The sequence below is a fragment of the Coturnix japonica genome, chromosome Z, assembly GCF_054131305.1.
Source record: "Coturnix japonica strain WE chromosome Z, WE-NBRP24, whole genome shotgun sequence".
Classification (NCBI taxonomy): Eukaryota; Metazoa; Chordata; class Aves; order Galliformes; family Phasianidae; genus Coturnix; species Coturnix japonica.
The window spans coordinates 63,355,995-63,375,781 of NC_140702.1; the positions used below are offsets into that span (position 1 = coordinate 63,355,995).

The 19,787-nt window shown below is 41.3% G+C and overlaps 1 protein-coding gene across 2 annotated transcripts in view; it reads right to left on the reverse strand.

The window, feature by feature from the left end:
• EGFLAM (EGF like, fibronectin type III and laminin G domains) overlaps positions 1-19,787 on the reverse strand; it is a 72,094-nt gene that overhangs the window by 51,849 nt on the left and 458 nt on the right. For both annotated transcript variants that reach the window (XM_085528796.1, XM_015848483.3), the window contains exons 2-3: positions 2,042-2,151; positions 167-250 (exon numbers count right to left, since the gene is read on the reverse strand). In XM_085528796.1, coding sequence (XP_085384922.1) covers positions 167-250; positions 2,042-2,151 — 194 coding nt within the window. The remainder of the gene's footprint in view (positions 1-166; positions 251-2,041; positions 2,152-19,787) is intronic.

Consider the following 19,787-nt stretch of genomic DNA (forward strand, 5'->3'; position numbering starts at 1 on the left):
TCAGTCCTCTGAGTGGTTTACTGAAAAGCTTTGTGGTTTCTTTTTTGCTCAGTGCCCAGAGCAGATTTGGGGCTCTGATCTCCCATGTAATTCACAGCAACCAGGGAGCTGCAAGTTCCCACTTGTACATTCCACTTTTCTGCTCTGACTGCTGATGAACACTCACCATGCTCAGCATATCCAGGCTCAGGGGAACATCATGTGAGAGCTGCTTAACTGCTTTGTCCCCTTCAACCTCTGAGTAGAAGACCTTGCAAAGAAGATATAGTTAAAGTGTTTAATGCAATAACGCAGTGTTGCACAGTGATTTAAAAACAACTGCAATGCTATCACTTTCTAAACAGCAGTAGAGTCTGTGATTCCCTACACTTTCAAAACCCATGAAAAGCTAACATCCTTTAATATTACCTTCATATTTGCTAGAAACTGTGAGCATAACCAAAGTCCATCTTGGGGTGTTTATGTTAATCTTATTTGAAATATGGCCCACCTCTCAGTGCACTCTTGATTTGTGTGCATGATTTGCCCAGGATCAATTTGGACATCTGTGAATTTGTGGGACTGTTTGGTGTTTTACTTCTTTACACATAAAGAATACTTTATGTGATTACACCTCTATCAAAATTGCTGTCTTCCTTCATGTCTGTTGCTGCATACAGGAGACTAATGAACCAGAAAGGATTTGATTTTGTATGCAGACACTGAGGTGCAAGAGGGTCAATTACTAACATAACGTGAAGAGAGTTTGCATACAGAACAATTAATACTAGGTTCATCATTGCATGCATGAGCTCGTGAGTTAAAAATAAACTGAGACGTGAATATTTCATCTACTTAGTGAGTAGTGAAAAATACAGTCTGTGACTATGAAGTTCTGTAACTGCTCTGAAAAATATTGTGACTTGGAGAACTATCATTTAAACTGGAAGCATTTGCAAGTAGTCAGTGTCCCTTTTTTGGAGCTGACACCTGTACTATTGGCAATATTCCTACACTCACTTCTCCTGTGACTTGCACAGTCCTTTGTGCTGCACTGTGAGCATCTTCCTAACCATAAAAGCAACCCTGCAGTTGGGTTGGATTACTGTCATCTACACAGCCATGGGATGAAGGGGATGAGTATCAAAAACAACAGTTTCTAGAAGTTGTCTCACCCTTGTAGTATATGTTAATACTTCTAAGGACAGTAATGTATGATTTGTGTAAAACTGAGTATTGTGTTCTGTTCACTTGTACTGGAAATCTGGAAAATCTGAATCTTTTCATTGACTTCATTGACTAACACTAAGAAAAAGTTCCTTTTTTTTTTTTTATTTGTTTGTTTTTGGGTTTTTTTTTGTGCTAATTCCTCTCTGATTAACATCTGTTTGGTGACCGAGTTTCATAGTCCTGGAATAGCAATTGAAGGAAAATCTAATGAACATCCCTTTTGTGGCAATCTGTGCCCTTTGTTTTTCTGTTTGCATGCTCAGAGCCCAGTTTAGGCTAGCCACTCTGTTATTCTCAGTGTGCAGAGGAGAACTGAGGAAGGGCCTGGAGGTTCCAGAACTGCTGGCTGAAACAGGAAAACCAATGGCTTCTCTGGGAAATAATGTTAAAGAGGTAAAGAGGCAAAGAGAGAGGGTATGGAATAGTGTGTACTGCTGAAGTACTTCTCAGGCTGAAGGTACACACCTAAGGATCCAAACAGACCTGAAATCAACATGACCTCTTTTCATTAGCACAGTGTAGTATCAACCTGCTCAGTTGTACTTCACTGCTTTATCAGCTGCAGAGAGCAATGAGACGTTTGCATGGAAACCACCAAAGAAAAGCAATCTATATTATAAACCACTGGCATCTAACCCAAACTCCCATCATAGCTCCCTTTTAATATACATACTGCATGTTTCTTAAAGTTACAGTTCCATTAGTTCACGTCATTTGTTCCCTGAACACCTTCCTGACAGTGCGTTATTTGTGGAGAGCAAATGCTTTGTTCCGTTGTGCATGTGCACAGGCTTGAGGCTGCTCTCTGCTAACAGCATGAGGGATCACTTACTGTATATCCTGTGATGGTGCTTGCATGCTGCTTTGGCATCCTCCATTGCACACTGAAAGCTGTGCAGTTCAGTGAATCCAGCAGTATGTCTAGAGGAGGTCCCAGTCTATCTGCTCAAAAATAAAAAGACATTATATAAGAATCCATAGGACAGAAAAATGGTCACCTGGCATCAACCATTCGTAAAGAGTCACGTGCTGCCTTTAAAAACTGCTAGACATGTACTGCTACTTGTATGTCACAGAACTGTATAATCATGGAGTCACAGAATCACAGAATGGTTTGGGTTGGAAAGGATACTGAGTCCACCCAGTTCCATCCCCCTACTGTGGGCTGACTGTCCCCACCAGCCCAGGCTGCCCAGGCCCCACCCAACCCAACCTTGAGCACCTCCAGCAATGGGGCACCACAGTTGTCTGGGCAGCAGCACCAGCGCCTCACTGCCCACTGAGTAAAGAAGTTCCTTGTAACGTCTAGCACTGATCTTCCTTCTTTTAGTTTAAAAACATTGCCCCCTGTCCTGTCACTATCTGTATAAAAAGGCAGTCTCCCTCCTGTTTATAAGCTCTTCTTAATAACTAGACAGCATTCTGACAGAGTGTACCTCCTTCCTCTGCCCAAAGTCAGCAAGGAATGAAAGTCCAGGATTGAGGAGGGAGGAGGGCATCCCCTTTTTGTGCTAAGGAGTTTTTGCTCACCTCAGAACACCTCATGGACACTTTGACCACCAGGCCTCATGTTCCTTCATGTTCCGGTATAGGGAAAACTGAACCAAAACAAAACCAATGCAACATCCTCAGCCCTTTGATGCTTTGGCACAGGCTGAGAAACCTTCCTTATGGGCCAGCAAGAGGTCTCCAGGCAACAACTAACCTCTGATACCTCAGTCCCTCACTCATCAGCTATAGACAGGAAAGCCAGTTGCTTAAGCAAGAAGCTAAGTTTAACATGATAAGAAAGCACAAAGAACCCCTCAGTTCCTCCCAGTCCTTAGGTTGGTTCACTCCTCTTGACAATAGTGTCATATGGCTTTGCTGATCTCACAGGACATCTCCATTTCTTTCTCTTTCCCTTGCATGTTCTGGCCTTTCAGTACACTGGCAAATTTGGCTGCTTTAAAGAGAAAACATTGGAAGATCAAAAAACCCTAAGGTTCATTTCTCCAGTAATACATAAGTCACTGTACGTGCTGCCTGAGAAAGGGGCAGACAGAGATGCTTGACTGCTCTGCAGCCAGAGCAAATGTGGTGCAACACAAACCTCACCCTGCTACATATGGGACCAAGGCATTCCTCGGGATGTTCCCATTTTTCAAATACAGTTTCTTTGGAAGAATTGTCAGAAATCCTTACCAATTAACTGAAGATAATTAGCTTAAATAAATAAGTAAAAAAAATAAATAAATAATAGCAAATGATCACTGAGGGTAGCTTTGAGAATAAACTCCCCTATTTCTCATCAGGCCTGGGGCATGTGAGTTCAGGGTGGGCAGAGCAAATTATGAGGGTGCTGCAAATGTGGATCAGGGCATGCCACAAAATAAAAAATCCTAAAATGTCCCAGAGAAATCAGCAGCAGCAGAATAGCTTTCCTGGCTGATAAGATACAGACATTTGTTCAGAAGCCTCCACATCATTCATCTTGTGATCTCTGGCAGCAACCTCCCAGCCAGAGCTCCTTGATGTTGGGTACTTTATGGTTCCACGCTGCATGCATTATATCATCAGGACCAAGGGTTTTAATACAGACTCTCCCAACAGCTATCATTCATGCACTTGAAACCAAAATCATGTAACAAACAGCTGCAATAGAGAACTGATTCAAATTTTAATGTTTCAGTTGTTTTAATGGCAGATCCCTTGTCAATAAATCCTGAAAACTAACATGCTCTCTAGTATCTCCAAGAATGATTTAAGTTGGAAGGAATATTAAAGATCATCTAGTTCCATACCACTGCCATGGGCAGAATCACCAGCCACTTGATCAGTCTGCCCAGGATCCCATCCAACCTGGCCTTGAACACCACCATAGAGAAGTTCCTGTGGACAGGGCTCCACTTGTACGATGAAGAGGAGAAACATTCTTAGCACTCTGCCTAAAGTAATTGTCCTTTTTCACTGTGATGATCTAAGCAGAACTAATAGAATCATTCAAAACAGCTGCAGTCCACACCAGCAGGATCTTACTCCACAGATCCAAGCCTCCAGTCAGAACTCCAGTCTCTGTTCCAGCACTTCCCATTTCCCAAGCAGCAAAACAGGGAGCTGAAGCCTCCCACAATAACTCCCCAGGGATGTGGTCAATGTCTTCCTTCCCCTGCTTCCAGGGAATGGATGTGGAACACAGCACGTCCTGAACAAACAAACACAGCCAACATTTTGGGCAGCAGAGCTGAACAGCCCACAGGCTTTTAAGCTTGCTCCTGAGATGCTAAGAACTACCCAGAACACTAAAGATATAATGGACAGGAGGCCCAGGGAACTGGTGGAGTCACCATCCCTGTAGGTGTCCAAGAAATGTGTAGGTGTGTCACAGAGGTCACAGTGATGAAGGGCTGAGAGTTGGACAAATGATCTTAGAGGTGATTCTGTGATACATTCATATATTTTAATGGCCGATACAGTGTCTGGCACAAGTTCAGCCTCCCAGAGAAATGCTTGAAATGATTTGGAGGATAGCACAGATCGTAGACCATTTCCATAAGTCACTATGTACTTATTTTGGGAAGAAAAGAAGTTCAGCCATTAACATCAGGGTGAAGCCATGGCATGCTACTTGCTCTCTGAGCCCTCACCCACTTTATTATTCTAGACTCAGTCTCATACACCTCTGATATATGATCTGTGAGCTCTGAACACAGCAGCGTGTGCCACTTCTCTCTGCTTACCTCCTGCCATCAGCAGCGCCATCTCTCTGAGAACCTCATGCTACAAAAAGACAAGAGCAGCTGGAGCTGAAGTGCCTCTGTCTTAGAAACAGTAGCACTGTTAAGCAGCATTGCACATTTAGAAGTATCCTTTGATTCTTCACAGTACATTGAGGTAGGTTGGTACTAGAGCTGAAACAGTAATAAAGGGAAACAACAACCCGGCAACTCCAACATATTAATGCCTTCCTTGTACTTCCTGTCAGTCAGACAAGTTTGTAGTGGAGGCATAGTTGCTGAAATAACAAATTTTAACCAGCAATGACAAATACTCAAACAGGGCAAACTTCAAATTCATATTCTAAAAACACTACAGGCCAATAAAATTATTTACAGAAAGTATTTGGTGAATAATTTGGAATAACAAATAAATTTTTTGGGGGGGAAAAAAAAAAAAAAAAAAAAAAAAAAGCCGTCCATTTGCAGACTGTCTGCAAGCACAGAGAGGCAGCATCTGCTAATAAAGACCTGACATGAATTATTCACCCAACCCTACCAAACACTATTATCTCCAGTGTGCAGATGATGAAAGAGACACAGGGTGCCAAATACTGATCTCAGTTACATTGGAGTGTGAATTGCCACTGAAGGCCTGAGCCCTAACTTACTCCAGAGAAAACGAGAGCAAGGTGCTGCAGAGGTTCATACTTCCACCCTCTTTGTTCAGTTCTCTGTAAAAGTCAGGAACTTTCCCTAGCCCAACAGACCTGCAGGAAGTGTGCTCAGGAACCAAAAATCAATTCAGAGCCCTGAACTTTCTCAGGAGTGGCTCCAGCCTATGCTGAATAGCAATCACAGAATTGCAGAATCACAGAATTATTAAGGTTGGAAAAGAACCCCGAGGTTCAACCAACAATCCATGACTACTATGGCCACTAACTGTGTCTGTAAAAGCATGCAGATATGTGGGACCATCCTGCCTGGCAGTGAGCTGCTGATGACCCCACCATGTTCCAAGAAGAGAACAAAAACCCAACCCCAGTGATGCAAAGATAAGTATCTCATGCTGCACAGCTGTCCCCACAGTCTTCCACAGCCATCCTGCAGACCTTGCAACTTGTTGATAGGTATCTGGGGACTCAGAGCCGCTTCTTGATTGCCAGACTCCACATTTCACACAATGTATCAGAAAGCAAAGAATGTCCATTTTTGGATGAATGTTGCTTTTGTAACCATTACAAAGAAGCTGAGGGTTCTGACACAAACAATGTTTATGTCACAGAGATGCAGAAGATGTCAGGGCTTCCAAACAGTCATACTGCAGCGTTATATCAAAGCAGACTGTCAGCTGATCACAACTGCTGTAACATGTATCACAACTTTACTAACAGATCATTTTGAGATAAATGCATGCCTGGGGTATTTTGCAAGATGTTACAGGACACCCTGTAGCAGGCACACTAAAAATTATATTGAAACTGTTCTAAACATTTATAGCCATTTAGAACAAAGGTCCTGCTTAGATGACAAAATACACTTAGTTTTCAGGTGTATGGGACACATCCATGCCAAAGCATAAACGTTTACAGGTTCCCCTGCTCCTGTTCCTTTGACAAGTTCATGTGCTTCAACTCTTCCCAGTCAGAAGACTTGCCACAATCACAAGATCATAGAATCCTTGGTTTTGGAAGGAACCTTTAAATATAATTTAGTCCAACTTCCCTGCAATGAGCAGAGACATCCACAGACAGATCAGCTTGCTCAGAACATGGTCAAAACTTGAATGCCTACAGTCACAGGGCTTCCACCACATCTCTGGGCAACCTGTCCCAGTGCCTTATCATGCTTATTGTAAAAAACTTCTTCTGATGTCCAAACAATCTCTCTCCTCTTTTGACCTGAAGAATATTCAAGTCCTCTCCTTAGTTGGAGTTAATTTAATTTAAATTTATTCTTTACAAAAGAAACTAATTAAAAATGGCTAAAAAAAGGACATTGTTATCCCAAATATAGAGTTAACATTTTTGTTGCAGCTCCTGCTGCCTCTGCCCTCATTTTCGCTCACCCTGCTTTACTGACAGTAGAAACTCATACAGTGAAGTCAATATCTATCTAAAGAGTTGGAAGATTCCAAAATATTTAGGAATGACATGGTGCTTCTGCTCTCTCTCACCTGTCCTGAGTGAGACCTGGGACTCTGGTGAGCTTCAGATGGTGCTGCCTGCAGGTCAACACAAAAATGTGAGACAATAATGTGCCCAGCACCACTTTCCTCTCCCCTGGAAGACAAATGCCATGCAACAGGCTCTGCCCAGGCATCAAATTCCTCTACACCATAACTGTGGTGATCACCAGTGAACTGCCTGCTGGGAGTGTCCTCCAGTGTGTGCCAGGCAGCAATGTACCAGTGTCTTGAGATGCTCCTCTTCATCATTGAGTCTGCCAGTAGAAATGTCATTCCCACTGTGATTTTAAACAAAATCAGTTTGGGTTGATAATGGGAAGACTGTAAACTACTTCACACAGTGTCCCAGCCCACTGAGACACCTCTTGTGCAGACATCCTGCATCTACTGCTGGAAAATTGCTGGTGTGAACACAGACCAGTTCCTCACAGCCTTGAGGTTACTCCCAAATCTTACCAGAGGGATGAACAGCTACTGAAAAATACATATATTGGCAAAAATATCCTTCAAAACCAAAGTGTTTCAGATGAGTTAAATAAACTTTGTTGCTTTTTAATGGAAAATTCAAATGTTACTTTCATTCTGAACAAGACTGAAAATTTAGACTGATTGATAACATTATTTTTTTAAAATATTTGTACATGGAATACCTGGAAAGATCAAGGTTAGAATATTTTTGCTCAGCATTTTAGCTGTATTTTGTAATTGATTTTCTCTTTCCATTTTGTCCATTTCAGATCCTGCAGTTAGTCACAGATCCTCACAACATCAAATAATGTACAAAGAATAAAAAGATGCAACCATCGTGCAAGATTTTGATAACTCACATCAGAGTAAAAACAGATCATTTCATCTTTACTAGTTGTTTCTTCTGAAAATTGCAGTCTTAAGAGGTCAACAAAATGAGCTGGAGTCTTCATTATTTTATTTTTAAATCTGTGGGCAAGTAGTAAGAGCTGCTAACTGAACTTTGGACTTCTTCTGAGCCAAACATTACTTAATTTACTTCATTATTTTGTCAAAAAAATATATATATTAAAAAGATTTTATTAAAATGATATTTTATCACACAAACATTCTTGAGAAAAAATTTGTATGTACTCCTAGTGTCAAAATAAACTCTCCCACTGAAATAATGGTGAAATTCCCATCTGTAATACAATAAACATCAAAAGGGCCTTTTTTCATGTATCTCCATTTTACAGATTGGACTGGGTTGTGTAAATACTACACCAGCATGAAGACAGTATGATGAACCAAAACATATGGAAATCATACATGAAAAAAAAAATATGCCATCTTTCTATCTCTTTGAAGCATTTTCAGTTTCCCACTTCTGGGTACAAAAGGAAACAAGAATCTCCCAACCGCAATAATTATAGAAGATGATGGCTGAAGCAGGGAAATCTCAGGGCAGTCTTTCCTGATCCTGCTTGTGGTGCACTGAGTATCAGCACCAATAAAGAAAGAATCAGAAAACTACTCTAATTTTGGTAGCCACTGCTCTGCACGTATCACCTACTGAAGAGAAGCACAGGAGATGGATGCTGCATGGGGCATAGATCAGAGCAGAGTGCTGCTGGTTCCTCTCTCAGCCACAACCCTGGCACATCCCAGACTGGAACACAGAGTGCTTCCTTACACTGCTGCTGATCCACTAGGTCCCAGTGTGAGTAGATTCACTGGGTCACCTGCACATCAACACAACCAGCACCACTGCCAAGACTGCGGCCACTACTGCCTACAGAGGCAACGTGGTGGTTCATATGTTGCAGTGATTAACACACTTTTGATCCATCCTCTCAAAAAACTGTAACAAAACCAACAGAAAACATAAGACCACCATAATGTCAGGCTTAGACCCATGTGATGTTTTTTTTTTGCTGCAGCAAGTATCAACTGTTACCTGTCCTAAGTACATCTGAGGTGATGGCCATTGGAGTACTTATAGCCCTGGGAAAAGCAAAGAAGGAGGCAAAGCTAGAAACTCAAGATGTAACACAAAGCAGGAAATCCCACTAAAAACAAGCAGGCACAAGGTCATTGACAGCTTCATCATGGCTTTTCTTGCTGTGGCACTGCAGGAGAGGGAGGGCTGAAGTGGGGAAACCCTGCTGCTTGCATTCCTCCAGCTGGGTTCTGCTGCCAGCAGCTCTGCATGGTACAGTCACTTGGCCTTCCAAATGGGAAGGGGAGAAGCAGAAACTGACTTTTGAAATAATTTTTAAGAACTAGAAAAAAGAAAAAAATCTACCCATGGATAGCTGTGCACCAGAAATTTGGGGGAATTCCTGGTAGTGAAGGCTATTAGAAGTAGGATGAGCTCTATCTCTGAGCAAAGGTTTAGTTTCTGTCCTGCCTTCATGAAACAGTACAGACAGGGCAATCTTCAGATATTCCATCTGTGTGCAACAAACCAAAGGAAACTCCACAGCCAAGAAAAATTATCAAGAGGTGTATTCTACCACAGAGACAAACCCACAGCTGGCTGCCTTCTGCTGCCCTACCACCTCTGCAGGGCAGCTCCCTTCACTTCTGTGTTGTCTTAGATGTCATCTAAGAGAATTCAACCTACTTGCATAGGAAAATGATAAAAGCTATTCTCTGTTCTCTTATTGGCGAAGTATCTGAGGCATGAAGGAGCATAAACGTAGGATGAGCTCCAGAGGCAAAACAGGGCAAGTGGCAGGATGGCATGGCCAGAGCATGGAAAGAGAAGGTAGGTGAGAAAGGGACTCTTTCTAAAATGTTCTGCTTCAAGACGCAAAAATTACAAGTTACAGGCACTGGAAACCTCTCCATATGTGGAAACTAAACACACAGATACTTGGTAGCACAGAAATCACCCACACTGACAGTATTCAATCTGATTATACATAACAGTGAAGATGTTTTCTTCATGTTTATGAACAGGTCTGCACTGAGACACATGGTCCTTCAAACACTACTGAAAGCAGAAATTAGGGAAGATGAACAAAGGCACAGTGCTTAAAGCTCTTAGCTGATTCTTAGGCATTCCTGGTGAACATAAACTGTACCAAGGAGGGTAATACTACTCTGAAATGAAATTATAAGAGGAAGGATGGTCAGCCTTCTACGTTTTCTGAATAGTTACAGCATAGAACAATAGCATAATAAAGACATTGTTAATTATAAAAAGTGTAGCTATGTTATATATTGTGTATGAAAATGCCAAAATTGCTTTTCTCATCAATGAATAATAATTAAGGATATATTTTTCAGGAGACTGCTATCCAAAACTTACTATCTCCAATGGGAATCATGGTAAAATGTTCATGCAGTTTAAAAAATGTTCTCACTGATGCCTCTTAATCTCTTTATCTAAGACAAATTTCTCTTTCCACTTTCCTTTGAAACCAACTACAAAGCCAACCTCTTGAATAAATAGTTCACTTGCTACCAGAAACAAAACTTGAGGAGAGCTTATGGAAAAAAATGGAAATACATCAAAAAACCTCAAAACCACAGATACATTATGCACACACATACACAAAAAATAAAGCATAAAGAAAACAAAGTTGATCATATGACAAGAAAAAAATGTACAGGATGGGGACAGGGCACACCTCCCAGCCAGCTGCCACTAGTATATACTGCTGCATGAGGTTATTCCTCTCCATGTACAGGACTCTGCATTTCCCTTCAATGAACTCCAATGAGGTTTCTGTCAGAGCATACTTCCAGCCTGTTTATTCTGAATGGCAGCTACAACCCTCTGATATATCAGACAACTCCTCCAAGTTTTGTATCTTCAGCAAATTTGTGGAAGTTGCACTCTGTCCCACCATCTAGGTCATTAATGAGGATATTAAACAGTTGGTCTTGCCAATAAAAACTGAGATGAAGGAGGCACTGAGTAGCTCAGCCTTCATGTGCTGTTTGTCTCTGTGTCTCCTTCCATCCACTTTTTTCCTACTCTTCCTTTTTCTGCTGAAGCAACTGCAGGAATCCTTCTTGTTGCCCTTTACGTACCTCACCAGATTCAATTCAAGTGGGCTTTGGTTTTCCTCACCACAGTGTTACATACTCAGACACTGTTTGAATTCTTTCTGGGATGCCTGCCTCTGCTTTCCTGCCTTTGTACATTTTCTTTTTATATATGAGCTTCATCAGGAGTTCCCTGTGTACCCATGCAGGAATCTTGATGCTTTTGCTAGACTTTCTGCATGACACAATGGATCATTCTTAAGCTTGAAAACCAGCCATTTTCCCAGGACCCATGTTCTCTCCAAAGCTGTACCATGTGGAATTATTACAAGCTGGAAGTTAGCTTTCCTAAAATGTAGCATCCATTCCCACCCTATTCCTTGGTTTCAGGATCCCATGTTAACTTTACTTGCTAGCATAACCCTTCTTACTCACTTGGTTCTGGGACACACCTTTCTTTCCCTGAAATTTCTAGTTCAAAGCTCTACTAATGAGAACAGTGAAATATCTGGCAGTGATGTTTTGCCTTACTTAGGTGGATCCCATGTAATCCTAGTAATCCTCAAACCCCAGAGAGGTTCTCACTATACAAGGAAAATCCCTGATGCTGACCCCAGCTATGCAAAAACATATTAATACATTGAATCCTCCTCAAAACCATCTCTCTCATCAGAACCACCAGAGGTCAGCTTGGACCTCACACTGTAGCCATGTAGTCATGCTTGATATGTCAAAGGTCTCCCTATGCATTCTCACTGTATGAGCAGCAGGTGATAATAGTCTAAGCCTGCTCTGTTCACAAAGTCCTCTATCTGAGTCCCCAGCAAAGAGCAGAGGCCCCTCGACAGCAACTCACATGGGGAGTTGGGGCTTCTGTGTTCCATATCAGGGAGTCACCCACACCACCACCCACTGCTTTCCTCAGTGCTGGTGCATGGCTTGCTGCAGATGGCTCAAGGTGCAGAACTGACTTAAGAAATCAGCTCAATTGCAAATGTCATTTTACTGCAGACTACTGGAGGCCAGGTCAGGGAGAAAATCTGGCATCTTCCCAAGCAGACATTTCTTCTCCAGATCACTTTCTCCGTAAGAATCAGGACAATTTCACTATCTTCTGCAGACATCAAGACTCTCCATAATCTATTAGCACTGGTAAAACATGCAAACAAACAAACAAAACCACAAAAGATATTACTTATAAGTGACAGAAATAGAAATGTATCTTTAAACCTGAATCTCTGCACTAATGCAGTATAGGACACATATGTATATCAGCTGTATATTAGAAGAACTAGCAAACAAGAAATAGGATGTGAAAACAGCAAGAGTGACCCTCAGAGACAAACCTTTGCTGCAAGAGACACTGAAACACAGAAATTTATTCCAACATAAGGAGAGACCAACTCCATAAGGGGAAAGTACATGACTGTGAGATAATTATAACTGCTAGTATCAGTACAGGAAAGAAGATGACCTGCTGGAGAAAAACTCTGTGTTCTGGATCTGAATGCTCTGGTGAACAACAGGTTGGTAGTGAGCCCACAGTGTGCCCCTGTGGTCAAGAAAGCCGATGGTATTCTAGGGTGCATTAAAAAGAGTGTGGCCAGCAGGTCAAGGGAGGTGATCCTCCTCCTCTACTCTGCCCTGGTGAGGCCTCATCTGGAGTACTGTGTCCAGTTCTTGGCTCCTTTGTACAAGAAAAACAGGGAAATGCTGGAGAGAGTTCAGCAGAGGGCTGTGAAAATGATAAAGGGCCTGGAACATCTCCCTTATGGGGAAAGGCTGAGTGACCCATGGAAAAGAAGATGGAGAGGAAATCTGATAAATGTTTATAAATATTTGAAGAGAGTTGGGAGGCAAATTGATGAGACCAGGTTCCTCTTTGTGGTCTGTAGTGATAGGGCAAAGGAGTAATGGCCTAAAACTTGAACACAGTAAGTTCTGTTCTAACATGGAATTTACTTATGGTAAAGGGTGATGGAGCACTGGAAGCGGTTGCCCAGAGAAGCTGTGGAGTCTCCTTCTATGGAGATATTCAAGACCTGTCTGGGTATTCAAGACATTTCTGTGATTTTAAGGTGTTGCTGAGTTCTTTGCCCAAGAGTGCCTTTCTTCCTGTAGCATTCTGAATGTTTTGTCCTTCGTTCTTCCCATAATCATTACGACTTACTAGCCCACAGAGGTAAATGACTAAAACAGTCTCATCTTAAGCTACCAAAAAAGTCCACTAGTATAAGGAAACAGTTGCAGCTCTTGACTTTACCCTAATGTAGTGTGGCCAATGTAACTGCTTAAGATTAAAACAGTAGCAATCTGAACAAAAACGGTTTATGCAGGAATAGGAATATATGGAACAGGAACATGAAATAAAGATGCCAGAAGAACGCTGGTCTCTGTGCAGTTGCAATACCGCCATCTCTATAGTGATTGCCATAAAGTTCTTGCTTATTTTCAGAAAATATATTGCCTTCCCTTTTGATTATCTAGGAAGTAGGATACAAAATTAAGCTATGCTTTCTGTTCCAAGCAACAAAGATTGGCTTCTGCTATCTGTAAATCATAAATGTTCTGAATCTGGACACTTGTTTTCAATCACTTGCAGGTTGATAATCTTAGTTCATATTTTTTCCCTAAAACGATATTCTAGCTGAAGTTTCTCATGTATGTAAGAATTCAGCTTGTGTGAAATTCTCTATAGTGTTTGCCCTTGTGAGTTTTTCAAAAGAGTATTGAGCTCAGCAGCTCAAAATTTAACTTGGTTGAAACCTTACATGCACAACGATGCTTCTGACATGTTAGAAGAACTGGAATAATGTCTGTATTTGAAAGCAGCTTGTTCAACATCCACAACATGTTTATTTTGAACTGCAAGTTCCAAATGCGCACAGATGTTGATATTTGACTGAACCATCATTTTTGTAGGTGCCCATAATTTTAAATGAATTTAAAAATCAAGAGAAGTGTGAAGGAGAATTCAGCTTTGGGATGCTTCTGGTCTTGGAGACATTTCTCTGTCAGCTTTGCCAGCGTAACTATCACCTGCACACACTGGGAAACTCAGAACCCCTCAGTGCTCCATTTCAGAACTATTGCTCATAATATGATTTTTGCCTGCACTACACAAAAAGAGTGTATTAACAGCACAGTAAATTGAAAGCCTGGAAACACTTGGTATGTGGATCACATAAAGCCAGAATACAGTAACACCTTGACTTGTGTGCCCTGGTGGCGCAGTGGTAGGAATGCCACGTTGCAACACCGGTAGCCTGGGTTCGAATCCCCCCTGTGGCGCAAGTGGTAGAAGTGCCGCTCTGCTACACAGGGGCTCAAATCTCGGGGGTTGGACTCGATGATCTCTAAGGTACCTTCCAACCCACACGATACTGTGATACTGTGACTTGGTTCTCTTCTAGGTATATACATTATTTGGGATAAGTTTTGGCAATGCTTGAATGAAAAATCTTTTTAAGGAAACAAAGCCCATGCCTTTTGACTATGCAATTAAACATCCATCAAGACACTAATAGAATAAATGGCTCCTACCAAAGCCCAGAATCTGTATTCTTCCTTTTGGATAAAATGTTCCCTGGGACAATATTGCACAGATTTCTCTTTAATTTGAAGCCCAAATCTTCAATATCATTCCTCGTGGGCAGCCCCTGCTCCTGGGTGTGATTATACAGCGTTCAGTAGAAGAGCTGGTGTGAACCTGATGTATGTATTTCACACTACACACTTCTCCTGCAGGGTTTTATGGATCACTGCATCGTTAGCTGGTTTGAGTTAGGTAACTGGTTCAAGGTAGCTTTCCCCCTAAGCCTCCAATCTTCAGAGGCTTATGCTCCTCTGAAGTAGTTACTTTCAAAGATGAAGTCTGCTGTGCTTGTTCTCAGCTCAGAAGCTCTGAAAAGTCTGAAAAAATAACCTTCATCTTCTTTTCTTGTGGGCTGGATGTTAGCAGCTAGGAGTTACGAAGGCTTTGTTTTATATGAAAGAACTAATTTGGGTTTTATGCGCAAGTATTGCTGAAAATTAAAAATAAAACCAACCCTTCCGTGTTCTTAGTAGTAAGTATTTCCTTTCAGTTGAAGTTAATTGTGAAGAACATGTTTTGGGGTTTTTTTGTTTGTTTGCTTGCTTGCTTTCTCCCAGATAGGTCATTTGTTTGCATAGAAAATAATAATAATAATAATAATAAAATAAAAAAGGAAATTTGATTCAGGATCACATAGTTAGCTTAGTCTCCAGTGTGCTTGTGGTTTTGAAAATGTTTTGTTATGTGATCACAGATCATTGCTTCACATTCACTACAAATATGGGGTGAAACTGTACGTTTATTAGAGCATAAAATAAACAAATTATTAACCAGATTAATTGAGTCTGACTTAAGTCAAACAGACATAAGGCTGAGCACTGGGATGTTCAACCTGAGGATGAGAAACTCCCAGGTGTACTCTCAGCTAATTGATTAGTTTGTGGAGCACTGAAGAGATCTCATACTTCGAAATTTTCTTTATTGAAGCAGGATGTCCTTCTGCTCCTCAAAATCTTGGAGATGACCAGTATTCAGAATTCTTGCCATTACATTTATCCCTAAGAATCTTCCAGGAAAAAAAAAAAAAAAAAAAAAAAAAAAAAAAAAAAGCTTTTTTTCTGGAAGACACACTAGAAGATAGGGAGTGACTCACATACATATTAATAATAAGGTAATGCTCCCAGCCTTGACTAAAGCGGGGATACAGCTATGCTGAGTGGAGTGTCTAGAAGTCCTCTTAGTCTTCTTACAATCTCATGTGGCACAGCTGGAGAAGAATGAAAGTGCAAAACCCCTCGATATTTTTTTAAATAGGAAGCCTGCCCTGAGAATGGCTGGCAAGCCCTCAAAGCAAGGCTCTGACAGCCTCAGGACAGGATGATTTCCCAAGGCTTTCCTTAATGCCTAAACTCCAACATGACTACTATTTTACAAAGCATCACTGGGAAAACCAATCTCTGATACAGTCGTTTTTAGCACTCTGTTGTCTAATTTTGCCTTTCTGAACAATGGTGGAATGCAGTACAGTAATTTTGGAGGCACTCATTTACTGAAAAGTTTCCTTTTATAGATGAAGACAGTGACTTCAGGATGGCCAGAACAGAAAACACTGTGACGAATAGAATCTCAGAATCATAGAATTGTTTGAGTTGGGAGAGACCCTTAAAGGTCATTTAGTCCAACTCCCCTGAAATGAATAGGGACACCTACAGCTAGATCAGGGTGCTCAGAGACCCATACAGCCTGACCACCTCTCTGGGCACCCAGCTCCAGTGCTTCATTACTGCTATTGCAAAAATTTTTTACTTATATCTGATTTAAATCTCCCCTCTTTTAGTTTGAAACTGTTTCCCATTGTCCTATCACAACACATTCTGCCAGAGAGCGTCTCCTTCCTTCTTTCAGCCTGCCACACTCAAGTCTTCCCAGATCCTTCTCTACTCCAGGCTGAAAACCACCAACTCTCTTAGTCTGTCCTAGTAGAAGAGGTGTTCCATTCCTTAGTGGCCCTCATCTGGTTGCACTTCAACAGGTCAATGTCTCTCCTGTACTGGGGATTATACAACTGGATGCAGTACTCCAGGCAAGGTCCCTCCAACATGGAATGATAAAACTAACTGAAACCAGAAGTGGTACTTCAAAATGAGCTACTAATATTGAGATATCAAGAAAGATCTAAAATGAAATAATTATGTGCATTCCCTGACAAGATTTTATTTTCTTCCCTGGAGAGTATTATGGGAATGCTGGTAGCTTCCAAAGAAACACATGTGCACAAGGTGTCAGTGATGCTGATCAAAGGCAGGAGCAATTATTAGAATATGAGCCCCAGTATTACAGGAGTATACAAATGTCCTACAACATTGTGACACAACTTGCGCCCAAATGCAGTAAACAACCAACAAATCCATACATAATTACTCCTTCTTTAAATGTATTGATGTTCAAGACATTGAACAGTATATTCCAATAGCACATGTTTTGACCTATGTCAGAAACAACAGCAGAATGATATTAATCTCCCCCGAGATATATTGTTCATGACTTCTTCATTAGTTTTAGCTCACAGATTTGCACCATCTCTGCCAGCAATAAGCAACAACCTTCTTTAGACTTATTTCTCTTCTTGAAGAAAAACTTTACAGGCAAGGTTTCCTACGACAGTGACTTACAATTCATTCTAATGTTGGTCCAAAAATTGTAATAATTAAAACAACAAAACAGAAGCTTTTCTGAAACAAGCAAACAACTACAATCAACAACAATAACAATTTAAAAGCAACATCACAAGAGCCAGATTTAGAGAATCCCCACCTAATCTGCTCCCAACTACGCTATTCATCACATGGTGTCTAAGGATTTGTTTTAAGCCCTTCCCAAAGTGTCTGGCATCCCATTTTCTTGTCTTCAGTGAATGTATCTTGTAACTGTAAATAAAAGCTCAAATGAGTTTAACAGTCACCAGGATGTCTTGAATTTGAGAACAACAGCTTTTTTCCTGAAGTTTAACAAGCTGTATTTCTGTCAGTTTTTATATATATTTTATTTTTAACTTCACTAATACATTTCTGACTCTAATTCATTCTGCAAGATGGGTCTTTGTACGGTGAGCCCTGAATGAAAAATGTAGGGAAACAGAAGGTGTATTTGACTATCTCATTTCTTCTGGCACAAGAGAACTGTTGGCCAGCTCATTATTGAAGATGAACCAGTTTTATTGCATCTCTCAATGAGACTTTTGGCTTTCACCTCAGATGCAAGATACAAGATACAAGATTCCACCACTATGAAAAAGGCAAAGTGAAAGCTGAATGCAAAACGCACCAAACTTAAAGAACTTTTCATCTTGTCCCTTCTTCATCCACATTAGGACGTGCAAATAAATCACAGCTCCGTCTTGCTCTTAGCCACCCAGCATACGGTGGATGGAACAAGACAGAGATGTGAGTTCCCTCGATCTACACCTGTGCTCAGTGCTTCAGTAATGACAGCCCAGCTGCAGGGCTCAAGGAAGGCTGTGGTAGAATGCAAATGGAGTACTGCTGCACTCTGGGAGGCTTTCCTCTTAAAATCTTGCTACAAGAGAGTTTTCAGATATTTACACAGATTCTGAAACAAAACTTTCCAGATAAAGCTGGCTACTTCTTAAGTAGAAAAAGAAATAAAAAATGGATGAGTGAATCAATCAGTAAACACAGAGTAACATATACATATATGTGTGTGTATATATATGAAATACATACACACATGTAGCTAACAGAAGTAAGGTACAAACAATGTTAGTATGTTAAAAAATTGTCCTCAAAACCATATGTAACTTGTTTCCAAGCTCTAAACCAGTTTAATGCATAGGACTACATTTCCACTAGTAGCATTCAACTCTGCAAGTTAGACTGGTATGTTAACAGAAAAATAATTATAAAATTATTTAAGATAGTCTTTAAATATAGTTTACACTTTTCCATGCCCAGCTTCACAAACCCAGTACTTTAATACAAGCTACTAATCGTTGCATTGACAACTACCATCCACCTAATTTTCTCAAGTACTTAATGGAGGTTATTATGACAACCAAGGATCATGGGACTAGATCCCTGAGAGACAAGGTCAGACCAGCAAAATTAGCCATCTGTCCAGTAAGAGCTTTAAGATCAGGCTGTATTTAAGTATTAAGTTTCCAGCTGCACTGGCATATTGTTGTGTTTGTTGTTTTTATTCCACAAGAGCAAAAGAATGCACAGCACTGATTCTGAAAAGAAAAAACAAAAAACAACCAAGCAAACAAACAAAAAACACCAAAAAATAGCAATACAGATTGCAAAATGAGTCTGATTCTGAGATTTTGTCAGCCGAGGAAAAATTATCTAAACTTTTTAAATTTCCCATTCATCTGATTGGGGTAAAATCAGTTATAAGAATCAGAACTGATCCCAAAGGCTGCACTACAGTCTCCAAATCTGAGACCTTTTCGAGCATCAGCATTTTCCTTGAGCACCACAGTTTTTGAGTATGCAGAATGTCTGACTTCACTACACTCTGTGTCCCATCCCAGTGTTTACATCTTGCCTCCCTGTTTCACCGTCTGCAGACTGCAAGAGCTACAAACATGACACAGAGCCCAGGCTTCGAGCCTTCAAACACTAAGGTCTAGTTTGATTAAGGTGCAAAACCCTTTTGACACCAGTGGGAACTCCCGTGGGTCGCAGGTAGCCCTCAGCCAGAGAGGCAGCATCATGAAGAACCCAGTTACACACTCAGTGCAGAATAAGGTACAGAATACAGCTTTCTGATGAAATTATTGCTTCCCCAGCTATTTTCTCTCTCATATACTAGTCTTTGCCACATTATTCTCTACCACGGAGTCCCCTCCATAGCCAGAGCACAGCCCCGCAGCCAGGAGGGCAGCACTTGGCTATCACCTCCCACCTCTGAGCGCAGGTTGCAGGCTCCTGGTAGCATAAGCAGCGTTCAGCCCATGGCTTCAACCAGGTCTCGGTCAGTAATTTGACTTATCGTACGGAAAATAATAGAGAGAAGGGGTTTCACGCTGATCCCGCAGCTTCCCCGGAAAGGAGGGCAGATCGGGTGCAGGACGAGGCTCTGGGCAGCACTCCGGCTTCTCCCAGCGCTCGGAGTCGCCCGAGGGGAGGCTCCCGCCTGGCCCGAGGGAAGGGTGCTCCAGGTAACGCCAGTTGTAAAGGGACGCGAAACT